General features: G+C 40.4%; 1 protein-coding gene across 1 annotated transcript in view; it reads left to right on the forward strand.

The window, feature by feature from the left end:
* Positions 1 to 12815: 12815 nt before the first annotated feature.
* The window catches only part of GRIFIN (galectin-related inter-fiber protein), a 38947-nt gene continuing 29618 nt past the window's right edge, over positions 12816 to 22144 (forward strand). The window contains exon 1 of the mRNA XM_082261281.1: positions 12816 to 12987. Within this exon, the coding sequence (XP_082117407.1) occupies positions 12925 to 12987 (63 nt within the window). The 5' untranslated portion in view covers positions 12816 to 12924. The remainder of the gene's footprint in view (positions 12988 to 22144) is intronic.

Raw genomic sequence — 22144 nt, forward strand, 5'->3', positions numbered from 1 at the left:
CATAGACACACTCCTAAACCTTGTAGACAGCCTTCCCGGAAAAGTTGAAGATTTTATAGCTGCAAAGGGTATTTAATATTGAACCCTACAGATTAGGACTGGGATGCCATTAAAGTTGATGTGCATGTACAGGCAGGTGTCCCAATACTTTTGATAATATTGTGTATATAGGTGATTTAAGTGACTTTGAATGTGGCATGGTTGTTGGTGCCAGACCGTCCGAGTATTTAAAAAAAACTGCTAATCTACTGGGATTTTCACGTACAACCATCTTTAGGATTTACAGAGAATGGTCCAAAAGAGAGAAAATATCCCGTGAGTGGCAGTTGTGTGGACAAAAATGTCTTGTTGATGTCAGAGGTCAGAGGAGAATGGGCAGACTGGTTCAAGATGATAGAAAGGCAACAGTAACTCAAATAACCACTCATTACAACCAAGGTACGCAGAATACCATCTTTGAACACTCAACACATTGGACCTTAATGCAGATGGGTACAGCAGCAGAAGACCACACCAGGTGCCACTCCTGTCAGCGAAAAAACTGGAAACTGAGGCTACAATTTGCAATTGCTCACCAAAATTGGACAATGTAAGATTGGAAAAACGTTGCCTGGTCTGAGGAATCTTGATTTCAGCTGCGACGTTCAGATGGTAGGGTCAGAATTTGGCGTAAACATAAAAGCATGGATCCATCCTACTTTGTATCAACGGTTCAAGCTGGTGGTGTAATGGTGCGGGGAATATTTTCTTGGCACACTTTGGGTTCCTTAGCACCAATTGAGCATCATTTAAACACCACGGCCAACGCCTACCTGAGTGTTGTTGCTGACCATGTTCCTCCCTTTATGAGTACAGTGTACCCATCTTCTGATGGCTCCTTCCAGGATAATGCACCATGTCACAAAGCTCAGATCCTCTCACTACTGGTTTCTTCATCATGACAATGAGGTCACTGTACTCCAATGGCCTCCACAGTCACCAGATCTCAATCCAATAGAGCACCTTTGGGATGTGGTGGAATGGGGGATTGGCATCATGGATGTGCAGCCGACAAATCTACAGCAACTGTGTGATGCTATCATGTCAATATGGACCAAAATCTGAGGAATGTTTCCAACACCTTGTTGAATCTATGCCACGAAGAATTAAGGCAGTTTTGAAGGCAAAAGGGGGTCCAACCCGATACTAGCAGGGTGTACCTAATAAAGTGACCAGGGTATGTATAGAGCTTTATGAGGAAGTGGACATTGTTCTTCAAAACATAAAATCAAAAACAAAAGCTATCGTTTCCTATGAGAAGATGCAAAAAATGCAACTGGAATGATAAAAAATCATTTCTAAAATGACTTGATTTATATCATGGTAAAATTCATCCTAAGAAATATGTTTCAAGCTATGACAATGGCTGAATAATATTATACCATAATGCTGTATATATAATGATAATGAATCATTTTAATGTGTTTTTAATATAATTAAAAAAAAAAAAATATGAGCCCCCTTTAAATGAATAAAAAACATGTTTTGCCTGCTTTCATAAATATTGATGGTGCTATAAAAGTCCCAGGGTTTGAAAAAAATTGAAATTACCTTCTATTATATAGATGGATGGGGAGAATATATTTTAAATAACAAGATTGATTTACAAAAGGAGTAGAATAAGTCAATTTTCACTTAGCATAGTTAGGGTCCTTTCACACGGCCGCTCCGCTGCTTTCCGTGTGTCCGCAAATCATCCTATTTTTTTGCGGATGATTTGCGGACATCAATGTAAGTGAATGGCACTGCGGGTGTCAGCGGAATACCAGCCTAAGGCTCCTTTCACACGGCCGCTCCGTGTGAAAGGTCCGCTGCGGGACTTTTTTTTTTTTTTTCCACGGAGCGGATGACATTTCTGTCAGCCGCTCCGTGTGCCCGCATATCATCCCATCCGTTTGCGGATGATATGCGGACATAATGTATGTCTATGGCACTGCGGATGTCAGCGGATGACACCGCTGACATCTGATTTTCCTTCCTTTCCGTTTTTTACACGGAAGGAAAAATAGGGTTCTGTTCCGTTCATAAAAACGGAACAGAACTGACAGGAGGAAAATCGGGTGTCAGCGGATGGTATTCCGCTGACACCCGCAGTGCCATTCACTTACATTGATGTCCGCAAATCATCCGCAAAAAAATAGGATGATTTGCGGACACACGGAAAGCAGCGGAGTGGCCGTGTGAAAGGACCCTAAAAGAGGTAAAGCTAAGTGAAAATTGCCCTTGCAAAAAACAAAAACAAAACAAGGCTTTTTGCTCGCACATGATTGGTTGCTTTTTTCGTTTTTTTTTTTAATATTTTCTTTATTTAACAAGTTTTTTATGGTGACAATGAGAGATAAAAAAAATGGTTCTATAATCTATAGTATATTTTCAACAAGGCAGAATCACAACAGATAGGAGTCTAATTATAAAACATTTGTTGCATGAAATTTAGAAACATTCGCTGAACGCTGAACAAAAGTTTCCCATATGTCTCACAGATTAATTTCTGTTTTATCAGCTCCATCTAGTGGCCAAAATGTGGTATAGTTTTCTGAAATACCTTAATCACTTCGTATCCGGGCCAATTCTGACATTTCGCTTCTACAGACAAAAATCTACTTTTTTCTTTTTTGCTAGAAAATTATAGAAAATTACTTAGAAACCCCAAACACTATATATATATATATATATATATATATATATATATATATATATATTTAGCAGAGACCCCAGAGAATAAAATGGCGATCACTGCAAATTTTTATGTGCAATTTTTTTGGAAAAAATAGACTTGATGAATTAGGGAAAAAAACATAACCCAATAGTTACCACAATTTTTTTGTATATGGGAAAAATGAAGTTATGCCAAGTAAATAGATACCTAACATGTTCCACTTTAAAATTGCATCTGCCTGTGGAATGGCGGCAAACTACGGTACTTAAACTTCTCCATAGGCATCTCTTTAAACGCCTTTACGGGTTACCAGTTTAGAGTTATGCAGGAGATCTGGTGCTAGAATTATCACTCTTGACCTAACTTTCATGTAATCACGATTTACATATGTGTGTGGGAGTAACATACACATTCGCATTTGTGTGTAAGCACGGGGAGGGGGGTGGGTGTATAAAACGTTATTTTTAATTTTTTTGGGATTAACTTTATTGCTATCACAAGGGATGAACAATGCAGCATGGGCTGTGACAGATCCTCTTTATGGAGAGATCTGGGGTCTATTAGACCCCAAATCTCTCCGCTGGTGTCCAATGCAGCCGATCAGACACAGATTGGTCTATTTGGCTGTTTTCCTGTTGATTAGTGGCCAGGTAAACAAAGAGGCGGAGCCAAAAGTGACAACACACCCATTGCTTCCTGTTTCCGGGGTCAGAGAGAGAGAGGAACAATGTCAGTTCCTCTCTCTTTTTGTTCCATGCAGCCCATGCTGCTGGTTGCATTGCTCCCAGGCTCCACGATTGTACAGTAGAGCCCCAAGGAGGAGGCGGCAGGAGGGGTTGGAACCCCCTTCCGCCACCCTGAGAAGTGATAGAGTGGCTATTTAGCCTCTCGAATCCCTTCTGCTACAAAGAGAATCGCTGTCTGAAAAATTAAATACCGGGATGATGCCTGTAGGTGCAGACATCATCCCGGTACAACTACTGCAACCTGAGTATGTCCATGGATGCCCTATGCCCTACGGGCGGCAAGTAGTTAAAGCGGAGTTCCACAAAGTTCCGCCCCCCCCCCCCCCAAAAAAATAAAAAATTCAGCAGCCACACATACTGTAGCTGCTGGCTTTTAATATTAGGACACTTACCTGTCCTAGAGTCCAGCGATGTCGGCACCGCAGCCGATGTTTCCATTGGCTGTTGGGTGCTGCTGCTGCCATTGCCAGTCAGGGAACCCCGCAGTGAAGCCTTGCGGCTTCATGGGCGGGTCCCTACTGCGCATTTGCGAAGTGCACTGCGCATTCGGATTGGCTCGGTGGCGGGGGAAGGAGGAGAAGGCCAAACTTCCGAGGGACAGCGCCGTCAAAAACAGGCACCTGTTCCCCCTTGCCCCCTGAAAGGTGCCAAATGTGGCACCAGAGGTGGAACGCCGCTTTAATGAGGAAATATACCTCATTTTGGCCACTTGGTGGAGCTAATGATACAGGAATTAATCTATAAGAAAAAAATAAGGGAACATTTTGTTCAGCTTGCTTTTAACATTCAGCCAATGAATGGTTTATAAATATACCCAATAGTGTTAATAGGATAAATTTTCATTTGCAAAGTGCATTTAACTTAAGCTTAGCAAATGAGGTGAAGCTGTGCTGACTCCAGAAGTGATCTAAACAAACAAATTTGCTACCAGGTGTGTATGATAATAACGGAAAAACTGATAAAAGGGAAAAATAGAAATATATAAAGTACAAAAATTTGTGCTATATATTTTTATATTTCTATATATTCAAGCTGAGTATCAGGCAAATTATTCAGGAAATAACAACCTGGTCCTCCAATAAACTTTCCACAATAGAGAATGTGCTTCTCATCTAGAGCTGCCTATATTTTAAAGAGTCATATCAGGCACCACTGACAGATTTACAGCCAGGATGTTGGTCTCCATTTTCTCCACAGCAGCTAATCAGCCTGACACCAGCCTGTGACTTGACAATGAAGGAGAATTAGCAAACTGATCACATCATTCTGCTTTTTCCTAATATAGATTGTGTCATCATTTTTATTTTCTAAAATATTGCCACTGGTGTGAGGCAATTACTACCTATCACTGAGTGACATTCATTTTATGAGGATCCCATTGAAGCGCATTATCTTCTACTTTAGAGCCGGTTCACACTGATGCAGCTGCGGCGATCGAATGTAATGTCGGAGCGCACTGCTCCTTCATTACAAGCGATCGGCTGTGCGGTGCGAGTTTAGCCATACACTTTGTATGGCTAAATTCGCACCGCACCCGCAGCAAAGACGCACAGGACCCTTTTTTGCAGCCGCATCAGGATCAGATCGCACAGCGGTTCACACTTGTGCGATCCGATCCTGTGCGAACTGCAAGATCGCACTGCGATATGCGATCAAACTGGGGGTGTCGTTAAGATTACATTGACACCCCCAGCGTATCGCATATGGCAGTGTGAACTGCCAGGGGTGCGTTTGCGATGCGGGAACAGGCTGCGAAGTTGCAGCCTTCCCGCATCGCATAAGTGTGAGCCGGGGCTAAAGGTGAGCGGCCATGGCACACAGTGATGGATTGTGTAGATTGACCACCTGAGTGCCCTTTTGTTTGGAATATCACTGGATTACAGAACTCCATCTATGAACTTTTTTCTATGGCGTTTCACCATTTCTACACTGGACTTTTATAGCACTATTTAGTATTTAAAGTGGCTCTCACTGTTTCTATTTATTTTATTTAAAAAATTATTCTTGGTTTTCACTTCATGTGTTGCACTGTATATTTACTGCATTTATTTATGTGTATTAACATTTATTGATATGGTGATGTTTTTTTGGTGAAGAGACACCTGTTTTTTGATTGTATTAATTATGTTGATGTTTTACACATTTGTATCCTATTATCACTAAAGCCCCTTTCACACGGGCGATTCGATCAGCCTGTCATTTTTTCTGGTGGACCGGATCGGATGCTCCATGCATCCCTATGGGGCAGTGGATGTCAGCGGAGACCCGCTGCTATCTGATTCCGATCCTGTCCGTGAAATCCGGATGGATGGATGGAAACCCTATTTCGGATGGGATCGGATGAGAACAGACAGGCGGTCCGTTCTCATCCGATCTCCCCATAGAGGAGAGCGGGGATCTGACAGCTCCATCTCTGCACACAGAGTGGAGACAGAGATGTCATCTGCCTGGCCAGCAGGAATCAGCGGATCGATCCCCCGCTGAGCAGGGAACGGACCTCATCGGGCGGTGCGCTGCGTGAAAGGACCCTTAGAGATTTTGTCCTGCTCTATTAATTGAATTATGTGCTGACTCCAGTCATCATATGCAAACAAAAACGTGTTTTTTTTTTTTTTTGCATGTGTTGGGTATTCTCTGGAAAGTGAGGACTCATGACTAATGCACCCCAGATGTAATCCTCAACCTCATCATAACTTCTAACCAACCAAACCCCTTTTATCCCAACTATCTGTAGAAAAAAAACAACACACAAGTGTAGGAGTAAAATTTGGCTGTAATGGCAATTTAATAAACCAATAACAAAAATATAACAAACATTCCTTAAAACAGGAACCAACATAATAATACAATAACAAGAAACATGAGGGTGCCAATCTTTGGAGGCACCAAGTATCAATACTCCACTTTGTATCTGCGTAACTACTCATACGGTCCCCAGCTGCACCACACCGGCTTGGGGACGACCTCAACATTCTGCAGATACCTCACAATTTTAACCTACCAGTTAACCCACCATTAAATGGCAATCCACAGAAGACTCCATACCTTAGATGGGTCCCTAAACTAATAAGCACAGCAGGTTTTTTTTAAACGCCTCCAAAGACCCCAACCGCCAAATCATGAAGACCATGTAGAGATGAATAAATCCAGTATAGGGGCGGGCAGGAGGGAACGTTCTTCCCCCACGTGCTTCACCAGATGCTAGGAAGATGTGAAAACGTATATAAATAAAAACGTGATGCGCCAGACGTGCACAAAATTATTGCTGAAGTGACCGTATAAATAATACAAGTGTCCAGATATACAGTTCAAAAATGGTGCCGTTCTCAAAAGCAATTCTTAGTGTGTTCAAATGTCCAAATATCATAAAGGAAGCCTCAATCCCATGAGAGATGATAATAAACACCAGTGTGTTGAATCCCTCCACCAGAAAGATTGGCCTCTCACCTCAATATGGGACCCAAACGGGCCAGCATTAGCCTATATGAGGATAATGGACTCCTGGTATGACTCTCCAGCCTTTCACCTCTGGAGGTCGCCGGGACATGCGGTAAAAAAATATAAGGCAAAAATCTAGTGCTCTCTGCTTATAAGTAAGTAGGCTTTATTGAAAAATAGGAAAGTAACTCACATTTGTCAGGCACTCAGCCGTGCCTGCTAGTATGGCATTCAGTGTCTAGTTCAACCCGAGAGATGATCGGCGATCATTTCCTATTTTTCAATAAAGCCTACTTACTTATAAGCAGAGAGCACTAGATTTTTGCTTTATATATTTTTACCGCATGTCCCCGCGACCTCCGGAGGTGAAAGGCTGGAGAGTCATCCCAGGAGTCCATTATCCTCATATAGGCTAATGCTGGCCCGTTTGGGTCCCATATTGAGGTGAGAGGCCAATCTTTCTGGTGGAGGGATTCAACACACTGGTGTTTATTATCATCTCTCACGGGATTGAGGCTTCCTTTATGATATTTGGACACTTGAACACACTAAGAATTGCTTTTGAGCACGGCACCATTTTTGAACTGTATATCTGGACACTTGTATTATTTATACGGTCACTTCAGCAATAATTTTGTGCACGTCTGGCGCATCACGTTTTTATTTATATAATTTTGATTGTGAGGTGTGGACACGATTAGTGTATGCTGCCGGCTACTTTTATGTACATTGATTGTTTATGCACATTGATTTTTATGCACATTGATTTTTATGCACAGTGATTTATATTTTTGCACTTTATGTGTATTTCATACCAGGCTTTGCGCTGATAGTTTATTGTTTAGATGTGAAAACTTCTCCTCCCAGCTAAAGAAAAAACCCAATTGGGTGGGAGACCAAAGGAACTCTAGTTAACCCTATCTCTCCCTGATTGCCCTGTCTACCCAGTCAGGCTAGCCCTAAGCTTTATTTATTAATGTATTTATTTCCTTTGGGCTATACTCTACTCTTTTAGTAAATCAACTCATTTTACAGCTTTATCATAGAAAATAGTGAAGCCTTAGATGAAAAAATAAAGATGGAAAGTTACAGGCTCATATAATTATATTTACTTTTTTTGCCCAAGGAGACTAGTACTCCCTCCTGTCTATAGGCACCTATAGTTATATCCCTTGATCAGTATTGTGGTGTACTATTCTATATGCTTATTATATACAAAGAGCTTTCAATCCTATTCTAAAAAAAAAAGTATGCTCATGAGGAAATCCATCATTGTTACAGGGGAATGCAGTTCGGACCACACATCCAAAATAGCAGTAGATGCTTCCATGCGGAAAAGCCATGGTGACATTTGGCTCTATCTTGCCTAGGTCTGTACACAGCAAATACCGATGTCAGATCAGGTCTGCCTCTCTTTGCACGATGTCTCTGGGGCAAAAGGTCACCGGGCCGCTTTTTAATTGGCTAGGATTTCTGTGCAAATCCCCAAAGTGGCTTGTTTGTACCAATCTGTTGCACCCTTTTGATTTGTCTTCCATCTTTTGAAGTTTCCTGTAAGTCTATTATTAGATTTGTTTTGCCGAAATGAACTTGTCGGACTCCAATTTCCTGTTGTGATAGGTGCAATGTGCCGTCTTGTCACGTCTTTTCCGATCGTTCTGACACTTCATATCCCTTGGTTATTAATAGCACCGGCGATCCAAGAACTGTATGTCAACAAATGTGACATGGCCATTTCATCCTAAAAATACTAAGATGCTGATTCATAGAAGAAGACGATTCGGTCAACAGAGTTTAAAGTCTAATGCCAGGTTCAGGAAAATAAACAAAAAATAAACTTACATGAATATTTTTAAAATAAGAAAGCAGCTTTGGCTGGAATACTTACCTCCTCTCTGTTGTTGTCCTTTGCAGACCACTCCAAACTAGGGATCGACCGATATCGTTTTTTCATTGCCGATTGCCATATTTTCGTACATACAAAAAAATATATTTTTTTATTTTTTATTTGACTGGTACTCTTGTGGAGGGATCTGCACTTAAAAGCATTCAAAACGCCAAGTTTGGCGGTTTTGAATGCTGTCATTTTTTTAATCTGGCACCAGATAGTAACCAGAAGTGATGTCATGACATCACTTCCGGGTTTTTGCATGGAGACCCGATCAGAGCCGAATGCAGGCTTTGATTGGGTCTTCGGCGGCTGTACAGGCTGGTTGCCCGGGTCTCCCAGTGGGAAGGCGGCGGGAGGGGGACACATCTCCTCCTTCCCCTTGTAATGACAGCCGAGCGGCTTCTCAGCTGCATCGGTTGTCATTACAAGACAGCCGACCGCCGGCTATAGACGCCGGTACCGGGGTGATGCCTCTAGCTGCAGGTATCACTCCGGCACAAGCACTTTCCGAAATATCAGCAATATCGGTCACCTTGGTGGCTGATTCTGATATATCGGGGAAAGTGCATATCGGCCCTCGATATATCGGCTTTGCCGATAATCGGTCGATCTCTCCAAACTATTGTCTATTTTAAGGGTTGAATTATGCAAGAGCAGCACACAATGGCTTTGTAAGATATAAACTAAGTGCTTGGCCACAAACATAAATATACTGTTTTGGTAATGTTAATTAGGCTTATCAGAATGTTTAGATTTAAAAAGATATGAGCCTTTGCGGCTTTCGGCTTTTACTTCTCAATGAACTACCAGGGCACTGTTGAGCGCTCTAGGTAGTTAAAGGGCAACTCCGCTTTCTTAGGGGAAAAAATAGCAAATTCAGAAAAAACAATATAGCGTATACAAATGCGACACAAATCATATTGTAATTGAATGTTATTAAAAATGACCTTTCCTTTTCAATCTGCAGCTGTAGTAATTTTCTGCAAATAAATGCAATATGGCTACCTGGAGCTGTTCTGTACACAGAATGTATACTGACCACACCCCCAGAAACATCATTTCCTGCTTGTGTGATTGGCTCACCGATTTTCCCAGAAGTCTGCCTAAGATACAAGTCAGATTTCTGGCATCCCCTGCAACAAAAATGTCATTTTTGTTGAGATACTCCCAATAGGAACACGTCTAAAGGGATGCAGGCCCAGCAGATTTCCTCATTAGAGCCCTACAGCTGCCACAGCTGATTGTAACTATGAAGCCACTCCCATTAGACCCACTCAGCACAGGAGAACAGAGAAACAAGTCCTGCAGCCTCATAGGGCAATTTAAGGGGAGAATGAAAACTCCTCCTACAAACTTTAACCAGACACTGATAGAAGACACAAGACTGCTTTAACTGCTGATGAGAAAAAGTGTTTTGCAGTTTATATTTACTAAAATGATTGCATTTCCGTGTTCTGTGTACTGTGGGAGACCAGATATAGTTAATGCAGGCTCCTGGGTTTTGTAAATTCTTAACTGATGCTTCCTGTAAGTGTGTAACTGCCTGCCTGTACAAGCAGACAGCTTACACAGACAGTCTACAAGAGCCCTGCATTGCACCGTGATCTGCTGATCGTGGTTGCAATGCTTTACAGGCTCCTAATTAAAAAAATTAAATAAAAAATCAAATTTTTTACCTGCAAAAAGAAGTACATTTATTTTATTTTTTTTTTTTTAAAGGAGTGGAAACATCAACTTTGTAGTAGGAGAACATCGCCAAACTGAATAAGAACATAGTGGTTAGCACTCCTGCTATGTATCAATTGGATCCCTGGTTCTAATTCCTGCTAAAATGCTACTTGCATGGAGTTTGCATGTTCTCCCTGTTCTTGAATGGGTTTCCTACCCCATTCCAAAGACATGCTGGTAGGTTGTTGTCTCCTAGTCTAAATTGGCCCTAGTGTGTGCGTGTGTGCATGTGGATAGGGACTTTTGATTTACACAGGGGCTGTGTAATTTGTCAGTACTTAAAAAGCCACAAATAGTTGGAGGTTAGTCTGATCTCAAGAGATGTAAACAGCCTGTTGCGGAATAATACCTTTTTTTTGGAGGACAGACCCTTAAAGCGTAACTCCACTTTTTTTGAGAAAAAAACATTCCCCTCTGGGTGATCTCTGTACATTGCAAGGATTTTAACAAACTCTGTTGCAGATTCCTACCTTTTGTTATTCTGAAGAAATCCATGTTTGTTCCTCTGTGCTGAGTGGATCTAATGGGAGTGGTTTCATAATTTTCTATCAGCTGTGGCAGCTGCAGAGCACTAATGATGGAAGCTGCTGGGCCTGCATCCCTTTAGACGTGTTCCTATTGGGAGTATCTCACCAAAAATGACATTTTTGTTGCAGGGAATGCCAGAAATCTGACTTGTATCTTAGGCAGACTTCTGGGAAAATTGGTGAGCCAATCACACGAGCAGGAAATGATGGGGTGTGGTCAGTATACATTCTGTGTACAGAACACCTCCAGGTAGCCATATTGCATTTTATTTGCAGAAAATTACAACAGCTGCAGATTGAAAAGGAAAGGTCATTTTTAATAACATTCAATTACAATATGATTTGTGTTGCAGTTGTATACGCTATATTGTTTTTTCTCTATTTGCTATTTTTTTTCCCCACGAAAGTGAAGTTACCCTTTAACCATTTTACAACCGCCCACTGCAGTTATACTGTGGCAGGCAGCTGCTCCTGCACGAACCACCGTAGGTATACGTCGGTCACGCACAGACAGCTAGGGGGCGAGCGTGCGATGCCGGTGGCACTCTCCCACCCCCGCTCTTCAGCGGGGAAGCCGATGCATGGAGCCGGGTACCCGCGATCGTTTCCCGCTGATGGAGAAGAATGGTCAGCTGTTGTAAACACAGCTGACCGTTCTTCTCTCTGGAATGATCACAGAGCTCATGTGATCTTTCTATATAGGATCACAGGTCTCTGTGATCATTTCACAAGCCATGCCCTCCCTCCCCCCCACAGATAGAAACACATCCCTAGGTACACATTTAACCCCTGTGTTAACCCCTTCCCTGCCAGTTTCATTATTACAGTAACAGTGTATATTTTTAGCACTGATTACTGTAGTAATGTCACTGGTCCCCCCAAAAGTGTCAAAAATGTCAGTCAGGGGTCTGCAATGTCGCAGTCCCGCTAAAAATTGCAGATCGCCGCCATTACTAGTAAAAAAAAATGACATAAATCTTTCCCGTAGTTAGTAGACGTGATATCTTTTGTGCAAACCAATCAAAATAAGCTTATTGCAATTTTTTTACCAAAAATATGTAGCGGAAAACAAATTGGCCTAAAATGTTAAAAATTTTTGATTATCATTTTTTTTTTTTTTTTATGGGAATGTTATATAGCAGAATGTGAAGAATATATATATTTTTATTCAGAATTTTTGCGCTTTTTTTGTTTATAGCGCAAAAAATAAAAATTGCACAGGTGATCAAATACCACCATAAGAAAGCTCTATTTATGGGAAAAAAGGACGTAAATTTTGTTTGGGTAAAGCGTCGCACGACCGCGCAATTGTCCGTTAAAGTAACGCAGTGCCGAATCACAAAATAGGGCCTGGTCAGGAAGGGGGCAAATCCTTCCGGTCCAGAAGTGGTTAAAACCTTTGAACACAGCATAGACACAGTAGTAAAGTGCAGTAACCAATTGCATCCGATAAGAAATAAACTTTTGAAAGTGTAGCTTTTGAGGCTGAGTTGAGGCTGTAGGTTGGTACGGGTATTAACATCCCTTTTATAATATATATTAAATCCACATGTGCAAAAAGACAACAGCATGGTTCTGTGTTGGATTGTCAGGTCATTTTTACTAGATTGGGTGCTAAATAAACACACTGGCTTCCAGCTCCGAGACCTTGACTGCTGATCTCTGCAGTTTAAGCGTTCCTGAAATCAGGACGTGACATCGTTTAATCCCTGTCCTGTTTGGAATGTTGCACCCATGGAAAGTTACTGGCTGTTGTAATGCCTGGGTATCAACAAATACAAATGAGATTACCCATTATGGGCCCTATTGCCAAGCACATCAACTCAGCACAGCCTACCCCCTATTGTGTACAAGTTAATCTTCTGCATGTGGCTGCATGATTGACCCCGACGGTATATGAGAGCCTGCAGTGTGGGCATCTTCTGCAATTCCGCAGTGGCAGAAAAGATGGCATTGAGGGTAAGTGTTACACATACTAATAATAATATGCAATATTATTAGAACAATAATTGATAGTCTGTGCTTGTTTAACCACTTCAGCCCCAAAAGGCTTACCCCCCTTCATGACCAGGCCATTTTTTTACAGCACTTTGTTACTTTAACTGACAATTGCGCGGTTGTGAAACGCTGTACCCAAATAAAATTGATGTCCTATTTTTCCCACAAATAGAGCTTTCTTTTGGTGGTATTTGATCACCTCTGCAGTTTTTATTTTTTGCGCTAGAAACAAAAAAAGACAGACTATTTGGAAAAAAAAAAAACAATATTTTTCACATTCTGCTATATGACATTCCCAAAAAAAAAAAATGTAAAAATCAAATTTTTTTTACTATTTTAGGCCAATTTTCTGCTACATATTTTTTGGTAAAAAAAATCGCAATAAGCGTATTTTCATTGGTTTGCGCCAAAGTTATCACGTCTACTAACTACGGGAAAGATTTATGTAATTTTTATTGTTTTTATTTTTACTAGTAATGGCGGTGATCTGCGATTTTTGGCAGGACAGACAATTTTGAAAAAAAAAAATAATATTTTTTACTTTATGCTATAAAACACACCCAATAAACAAAATGTAACAAATCAATGTCTTCATCATATTAGGCCAATAAGTATTTTGCTACGTATTTTGGGTAAAAGAAAAATGCCAATAACTGTATATCGATTGGTTTGCGCCAAAGGTATAGAGTCTACAAACTATGGGATATTTATTTTGAATTATTTTTTTTTACTAGTAATGGCAGCGATCAGCAACTTATGTAAACTGAGTAACTGAGTAAGAACATAGTGGTTAGCATTCCTGCTATGTAGCAGTTGGATCCCTGCTTGAATTCCTGCTAAAATGCTACTTTGCATGGAGTTTGCATGTTCTCCCTGTGCTTGCATGGGTTTCCTATCCCCTTCCAAACACATGCTGGTAGGTTATTGTCTCCTAGTCTAAATTGGCCCTAGTGTGTGTGTATGTATGCATGTGGATAGGGACTTTTGGTAGTAAGTTCCTCAAAGGGCAGGGACTGATGTGATTGCAAAAGCCGTGTGATTTATCAGTACTTAAAAAAAATACCTGTAATAAATAGCCACAAACAGTTGGAGGCTTGTCTGATCTAAAGAGATGTAAAAAGCCTGTTGCGGAATAATACCTTTTTTTTTTTGGAGGACAGACCCATAAAACGTTTGAACACAGCATAGACACAGCAGTAAGGTGCAGTAACCAATTGCATCCAATAAGAAATAAACTTTTGACAGTGTACCTTTTGAGGCTGAGTTGAGGTTTCTAAGGTTGAGTATTTTGCTACTTATCTTTGGTAACAAAAATGCCAATAAGTGATTTGCGCCAAAGATATAGCGTCTACAAACTATGGAATATTTATTTATTTATTTTTACTAGTAATGGCAGCGATCAGCGACTTACAGAGGAACTTGGATTTTGCGTTGGACAAATCTGACGCCAGTGACACTTTTTGGAGACCAGTGACACTAATACAGTGATCAGTGCTGAAAAAAATGCACTGTCACTGTACTAAAAAGGGGAAATGGGTGGATATAGGTTTGGATTCCATAGTAGGTCTCATCCCTTATATACGAGAAAAGAAGGAAAAAGTTCCCCACAGGGTGGGACTATAACGACCTACAGGCAAAGGTCAATCAAGTATATTATAAAAAGATATTACAATTTTTTTTTTATTAAATAATCATTAAAATGTCAAAAGCATGATGATGTGATGACAAAATACATAGAGGAAATTGATTTTAAACTGATTGTAGACACAGCAAAATGACAAAAAAACATGTATAAAACATGCATAGCTTGATATGAAATACAGTGGCTCACAAATGAGTGAATGCAATACAAGACTAAACCCAACGCGTTTCGGAATGATATTCCTTCTTCAGGGGTAGCAGATGTCTTGTGATCACCTAAAATGTTTTAATTAGACAAATAGTAAATATGCTTTGTTTAAAGATGAATAAAAGTTTGACAAATGATAGTCAAACTGAATCATTCAAAACAAACATGGCCAAATCCAAGGCCGGTAAAACTTGGGGGAAACTGTTTTGTGGGGGGGACCCCAGGACCATCTCTCCTTGCTCATCTCTTCTTTGCTGCTGCCAATTATCTGGTCCTTTGCTTTAAAATCCTGATTTCTAGATTTTTCATTGGCTTCTATGATGTAAGTATACCATCTGGGCCTTCACCGGCCTTGGATTTGGCCCTGTTTCGTTTGAATGATTCAGTTTGATTGGAGAACTTTTTCCTTCTTTTCTCTGTCACTGTACTAATGACACTGGCAGGGAAGGGGTTAACATCAGTAGCGATCAAAGGAATAAATGTGCTTTCTAACTGTGAGGGGTGCTTGTATTGTAAGAAGACAGAGATCTGTGTATCCTGCTTAGCAGAAACACAAGATCTCCATCTTCTCCTCTCACATGTTTACATAGACAGACCGCCATTCTGCCTCTCCTGAGAACGATCGGCGTGTCCCGATGCATGCATTGTCCAATCACAGCCGCCCAGACCCAGAGCACAAACTCACATACAGGTACGTGATTTCGCGCAGGAGGGCCGCTCTGCCACAGAATATCTGCGTGGGGCGGTCCATAACAGGTTAACGAATGTAAGCCATGGTATATTTCTAATTGATGACAAGATATATTTCAGTGTATATAAATCCATATGTATATAAATATATGGCAGCTTACTAGTCCTTAGATGTGGTGGCTGCATTTGTTTTCTTTTTTTTTTACCTGCCTCTTTCTGTCCAAGGATGACAGCGCTCACTTACTGTACTATGGTGTGACAGTATTGTCACACAAGGACTGGACTACAGAATATCTCCCCCCACTCCTCCTATTCATAAAGTGGGGTGGGGGGGGGGGTAGTCCACATAAATACCTGGGAGCACTGGGAGCAATGTACCTGATAATAGTGCAGAGTGCACAGAATGTTATCAGCTCGCAAGATTTTTGTCAAGAACAACAGGCTTCATTTTGCACTTATTGAACAGATAAAAGAAAAAGCTTTCATTGGTATATTCAATTGACCTAAACAGAGCAAATAATGGAGTTTATTGTTAGGGCTTACATACATTTAATGTTCTCCTGTATTATACTTTTTTTCTTCTTAATTAGAAAGAAGCTAGTGATATTTAAAAGAATGATAGTCTGTGTGATGCTCCTTTTTAATTGACATCTTATTCCAAAGGCTCATTTCACTATACTATAATTATTGTTTGCCATGAAAATCATTATTCAGATCAAGGGGCGCCATTGAAAGCTGAAAATAATGATCATTCTAGCAAATAACAACTGTGGTATGGCTTACTGTAACAGAGAATCTTAAAGGAAGGCATATAGTGAGCCCATTGTTTTTAATGTTACAACCATCTTATATCATTAGATATTTACCAGTGAAAAAAATGTGAAATACACAGATAACATTATTATAAGAGAAGAGTTTTATCTGCTATAGAATTTGTATTTCTATCCATACGGGGATGGGATTTATATACCTCTGCTGTTAATAACTTTAGTTGACAGTGCCTGTATTAAAAAAAAACCTGTAACAATCATTAAAAGCTGTATTAATGTGTGCCTATCGTTCATCTCTGATGGGCAGATATCCTCTTTGGAACAAATAGAAATGCTATATAAGGACATGTAAGGAGGAATATAATTCATTTTGGAGAGACATTGTCTCCTCCTTTTGCATGTGAAACCTGCCTCAATATGTAATAGGCAAATATGGCTGTCACATTATTTATATATAATATATATATATATATATATATTATATATAAATAATTCATATATATATGAATTATATATATATATATATATATGTAAAAAACATCCAGAGGGATGTCAACTAGACATGTCAAAAATTGTCAAAAATCCGTCCAATAACCGTTTCAGGCTTTCATGCTAACTTCCTTCCTAAGACTAGAATACTGTATATCTAGTGACAATAACATGCGTTACTATTTAAATACAATATATTATTGGAACCTCAACCACCTGTCCTATCAATTAGCATTTAAAACAGACTATCACATGATGAATACATCATTCGGAAGGCAAGGAAATGGCTTGAGCGGGTCAGATAAATCACTATACACAGTGTCAGGAGTATCAAAATGTCATCCGATTATTACAAAAAAATACAATATATATATAAAATTATATCACATATATCCAATATCAATCGGAATAAGCTTATGAGCCAACTAAATTTAATAAAAAGATAAAGCTCCATTTCCCAGTTTAACCCTTTCGGCTGTAGACTGTCAAGAGTATGTATCCATTGCACCGCAAGTCTCCTTAATATAAATTCACGATCCCCGTCTCTTCTGTTTTTTTTAATCCCATCTATAACCATAAACTTAAGCTGGGACACTGAATGTTTCTCTTCTTTACTCACAATCCAAATTACTTGGGACAATTGGCTTCTAGGAACTGATTTAAAAACGCCAGTAGTGTGAAAACTCTTAAAGTGCAGTAACTGATTGTGATCCGTAGATTTGATATACAGATCGCTCTCAATTTTACTATCCTTAATTCTTAACAGGGTATCTAGATATGACATTTCTTTAAAACTATATGGGATATTAAATTTCAAACCTGGTATCAAAAAATTCAAATAATCATTAAACAAAAGTAAGGTTCCAATGTTGCCACCCTACATCGCAAACATGTCATCAATGAACCTGTAACAACCCTGGCAATGTTCTAAAAATAATCAGTTTCCGTAGATAAATTAAGTTTCTATCATATCCATGAACGTTTTAGCTTATGAGGGTGTGACATTGGAACCCATTGCTGCCCCTTTAAGCTGTAAATAATGTATATCTTTAAACAAAAAATAATTCTCTTCCAATACAATCTTTAACAACTCCAGCAGAAAGGACATCTGTTTATTTGTATAGACTCCAGACTGGTTTAGAAGGTGATGGCATGCCTCCACACCCAGATTATGTGGATTATTTGTAAAAGACTACCTATATCCCAAGTCACTAGAATGGAATAGGACACAACTATTATTTTACTTATCTTCTGAAGAAAATACCCCGTGTCCTGTATATATGATCTGGTCTTCATAATTAAAGGGGTTAAACACTTATCAAGACATTTTGCTAATGGAGTCGTGACCGATTCCATCCCAGACACTATTGGTCACCCAGGAGGATTTAAGGAATCCTATGGATCTTTGGCAACATGTATAAAATCGAGATTCCACACTCAAAAAGGACTTTGTACCATGATCAATAATTCCTTCACGTGCAGCTGAGGTAACTACCTGTCAAGGTCTTACCTTGCCTTCCTGTTGGCAGCAATCTTCGACATGTGCAGACTGCTGTCTTTTATAAACTCTGTTTGCACCATCACTTGCCTGCTGCCTGGGCGTCGCTCACTGATGATGTTGCACACCTAACTATATATATCACCTGTTGACTTGCAGTCCTTTGCCCTTGTGATTGTAATCCAAGGTGCATCACTCCTAGCAGTCTTCTGTTCTTCGTGTTCCTCTGTGCATGACCTAGCTTGGCTGACAACCTTCCTGGCTCTCAATTCCGCATCGGGAGATGACCTGGCATCGGCAGATGGCCCGGCATTGGCAGACGACCTGGCATCGGCAGACGACCTGGCATCAGCAGACTAGCTGCCTCTGGACATGATCCCGGCTTGGATGACTACCCGCTTCTGAACTCAATTTCAGCTTGGATAACTACCTGCTCTGGACTTAACCCGGGCTGTTCCTGATTTGTGTATCTGCTAGCTGTCTCAGCACTTCAGCCACGTATTTATCCACATCCATAACTACTATCGCACCCTCCTTGTCGGCCGGTTTGATAAGAATATCTCGCCGAGCCAACAAGGAGGATAACGCATCTACTTCAACCCTAGACATATTGTTAGGTATATGGTCCCTTCTAGTATTGTCTATCAGAAATGATCCAATGTCCCTGTCTACCTTATTAAAAAATACCTCTACAGCTGAAAAAGAAGTAGGGGGTGCCGACTTATGTCCTGTCTTAACACAAAATATTACATTTTTTCTTTTGGACAAAAGCCCAAACCCTTATTTAACACACGAGTCTCTCTATATCAGTAAGGGAAGAAATATTGTGTACCACATTTCTCTGTTATCTCTGCCGATTCCGCAGTCTTGTTGCAACTCCCCTGGAAGTTGGATTTCTTGTGTCGCTTGCCTTCCCTCCTCCTGGTCTGTGACCTGTAGCAGTTGAGGCTTAAAAAAGAGGAGTTTGGCATATAGGTAGATTAACCTGTTGGTGCTAGAGAAGATAACGTGGAATGCTGTTGATTTCTTTTTCCTCTTCTAAAGGGTCTGGCCTGGAAGTAATGAGGATTAATCCAGTTATAGACACGATTATTGGCATAGTCCTTACGATCTCGCTCCAATTTAGATTGTTTGCGTATTTCAATATTTCTCTTAAGCACAGTTGATTTCTATTCATTTGTATTCTTAATCTATTATTTTTGTAATAATAGGATGACATTTGGATACTTCTGACAATGTGTGTGGTGATTGACCTGACCCGCTCGAGCTATATAATTAGTGAATTATTAGCTATATATTATTAGTGATTGACTGATATCTTTTTTTCGTTGCCGATACCAATATTTTGCCGATCGCATATCGGTATCGGCTGATATTGGCCGATATTTTCACACATGTAAAAATTACCCAAAAAAACACAAAATTCAACACAAATCTCTTAATAAACATGTTAATCTTTATTAATTAACATTTTTAACATTAAATGCTCGTTCTTCACACCTCAACTGCATAAAAACTGATATGAAAACTTCAATTGCAGGGACATTTGCTTTGCATTTCACAGCATCTGATTGTGCATTAATGCATAATAAAGTGCTGCAGTAGTGTACTCACACACTGCAATATGTTACTGCAGTGCAGTCAGTGCAAAACAGCTAGAAAAAAAGCTAGGCAACAATAACAGCTACACAAAATACACATACACAGTGGATTGGATGGACTGGAGTCAGTGAAAGAGGACTACGTCTGCAGTAAGGCACTGACTGCAACTAATTTAGTGCAGTCAGTGCAAAACTGCTAGGAAAAGAGAAAAGCAACAGCTACACGTCTCAGTGGATTGGACTGGACTGGACTGGAGTCAGTGGAGGACTACCTCTGCAGTAAGGCACTGACTGCAGCTAATGCAGTGCAGTCACTGAAAAACTGCTAGAAAAAAAGCAAGGCAACAGCTACACATGTCACAGTGGATTGGACTGGAGTCAGTGGAGGACTACCTCTCTCTGCACTATGGCACTCACTGCATCTACTGCAGTCAGTGCAATACTGCTAGAAAAAAATCAAGCCAACAGCTAGATAGACTGGTTTGGATTGGAGTCAGTGGACTGCCTTTGCAGTAGGGCACTCACTGCAATTACAGCAGTCAGTGCAAAACTGCTAGAAAAAAGCTAGGCAACAGCTAGACAGTGGATTGGATTGGAGTCAGTGGACTACCTCTGCAGTAGGGCACTCACTGCAACTACAGCAGTCAGTGCAAAACTACTAGAAAACAGCTAGGCAACAGCTACACATTGGGTTGGATTGGACTCTTAGCAGTAGGGCACTCACTGCAAATACAGCAGTCAGTGCAAAACTGCTAGAAAAAAAGCTAGGCAACAGCTACACATTGGATTGGATTGGACTCTTAGCAGTAGGGCACTCACTGCAACTACAGCAGTCAGTGCAAAACTGCTAGAAAAAAAAGTAGGCAACAGCTAGACAGTGGATTAGAGTGAAGTGGAGAGGACACTACTCTTTTCAATACTCCCAGTTAAGTAGAACAATATTGTAATGCAGAAAGCGGAACATTTTAGCATGTCCATGGTCACCTGTTAAAGGTCTTCTGTTTTGTTCAAACAATGCTGCAACTTCGTAAACATGCTCAGGAGTGGAGGACAGAGGAGCAGAGAGAGAGAGGTATCTTCTAGCATGGTAAGCAAGTCTTTTGTAACGTGCCTCATTTTCTCTCCATAACTGAAGAGGATGACTTCTTCTGTCAATTACAGCTTCTTTCAAATAGAGATGAAGTTCCTCATCAAGGCTCATCATTGCAGATTCAGAAGAATTTGAATCCTCTGCATGAGGCCCCAATAAAACACAGAAAATGTCCTGATCAATTTGAAGACAATGAAGCAGATTCTCTTCTGTTCGTTGACATATTTTTGGACATTTGCCTGTTTTTTCAGCATGCTGCTCTTCATAAAAGTAGTCAGGGGAGGACTGGGCCAGGGGGCAGGGGGGCAATTGCCCCCTGGGCCGCTCTGATGCCCCATAAAAAGGCTGCACTGCTTCTGCCACAGACATGCCTAAAGGATTCCTGGTGAAGAGTAGTAAAAAGTCCCCGCTGCTGACCTACTGAGTGCGGGTTGAAAACAAGGAGAGAGCACAGGCCCCCCTCCCCAGCATGGATGGTGTAAACTGTTGGGAACCCGGATTCAGCCAGTGAGTAGAGAGTACTTGGAGCAGGGGTTCAGCCTGGAATGGGGGTCAGGAGGAGGCCGGGAAGAGTGTTGTGCGTTTTATGCGTTCGAGAATATTATTCTGATTATTTTTAATTTATTACTAAAAGGCGATGTCTGAACTATCAATAGAATTATGACGCAGTGCCTCCAGCCGATTACGGCAAATAATTTAATAATTAAGAAAAACCCAATCAATTTTGTTCAAACACTCATAGTATACCACAGCAATTTTCCCGAGTTCTTTTTGATCGATTAATTTCTTTTTAAAAGCATATACCAATCTTAGTGAAACAGTCTACAGTAGGGAATATATATATAAGAATATTTATTCGCAAGACATATTTTCACCATAAATGATCAGACTTGAGTGACACAAAGAGGTAACCTTACATAAAATACAAACTTAAAACGATAAATGCAATGTGATATTTAGCTAAACGATGAAAGTAAAATAAAGCAAGATTACGTTTTTCCCAGATGTAGTATGAACCATAAATTAATGTTCTATATAATCAGACCACAATTGTCTGCGCAATGCAAAGTCCGACAATCACTCCACTGCAGATGAAGCGAGAATAGGCCATGCAAAACGTGAGACTAATAC

The sequence above is a fragment of the Pelophylax lessonae genome (assembly GCF_965119305.1).
Source record: "Pelophylax lessonae genome assembly, chromosome: 6".
NCBI lineage: Eukaryota > Metazoa > Chordata > Amphibia > Anura > Ranidae > Pelophylax > Pelophylax lessonae.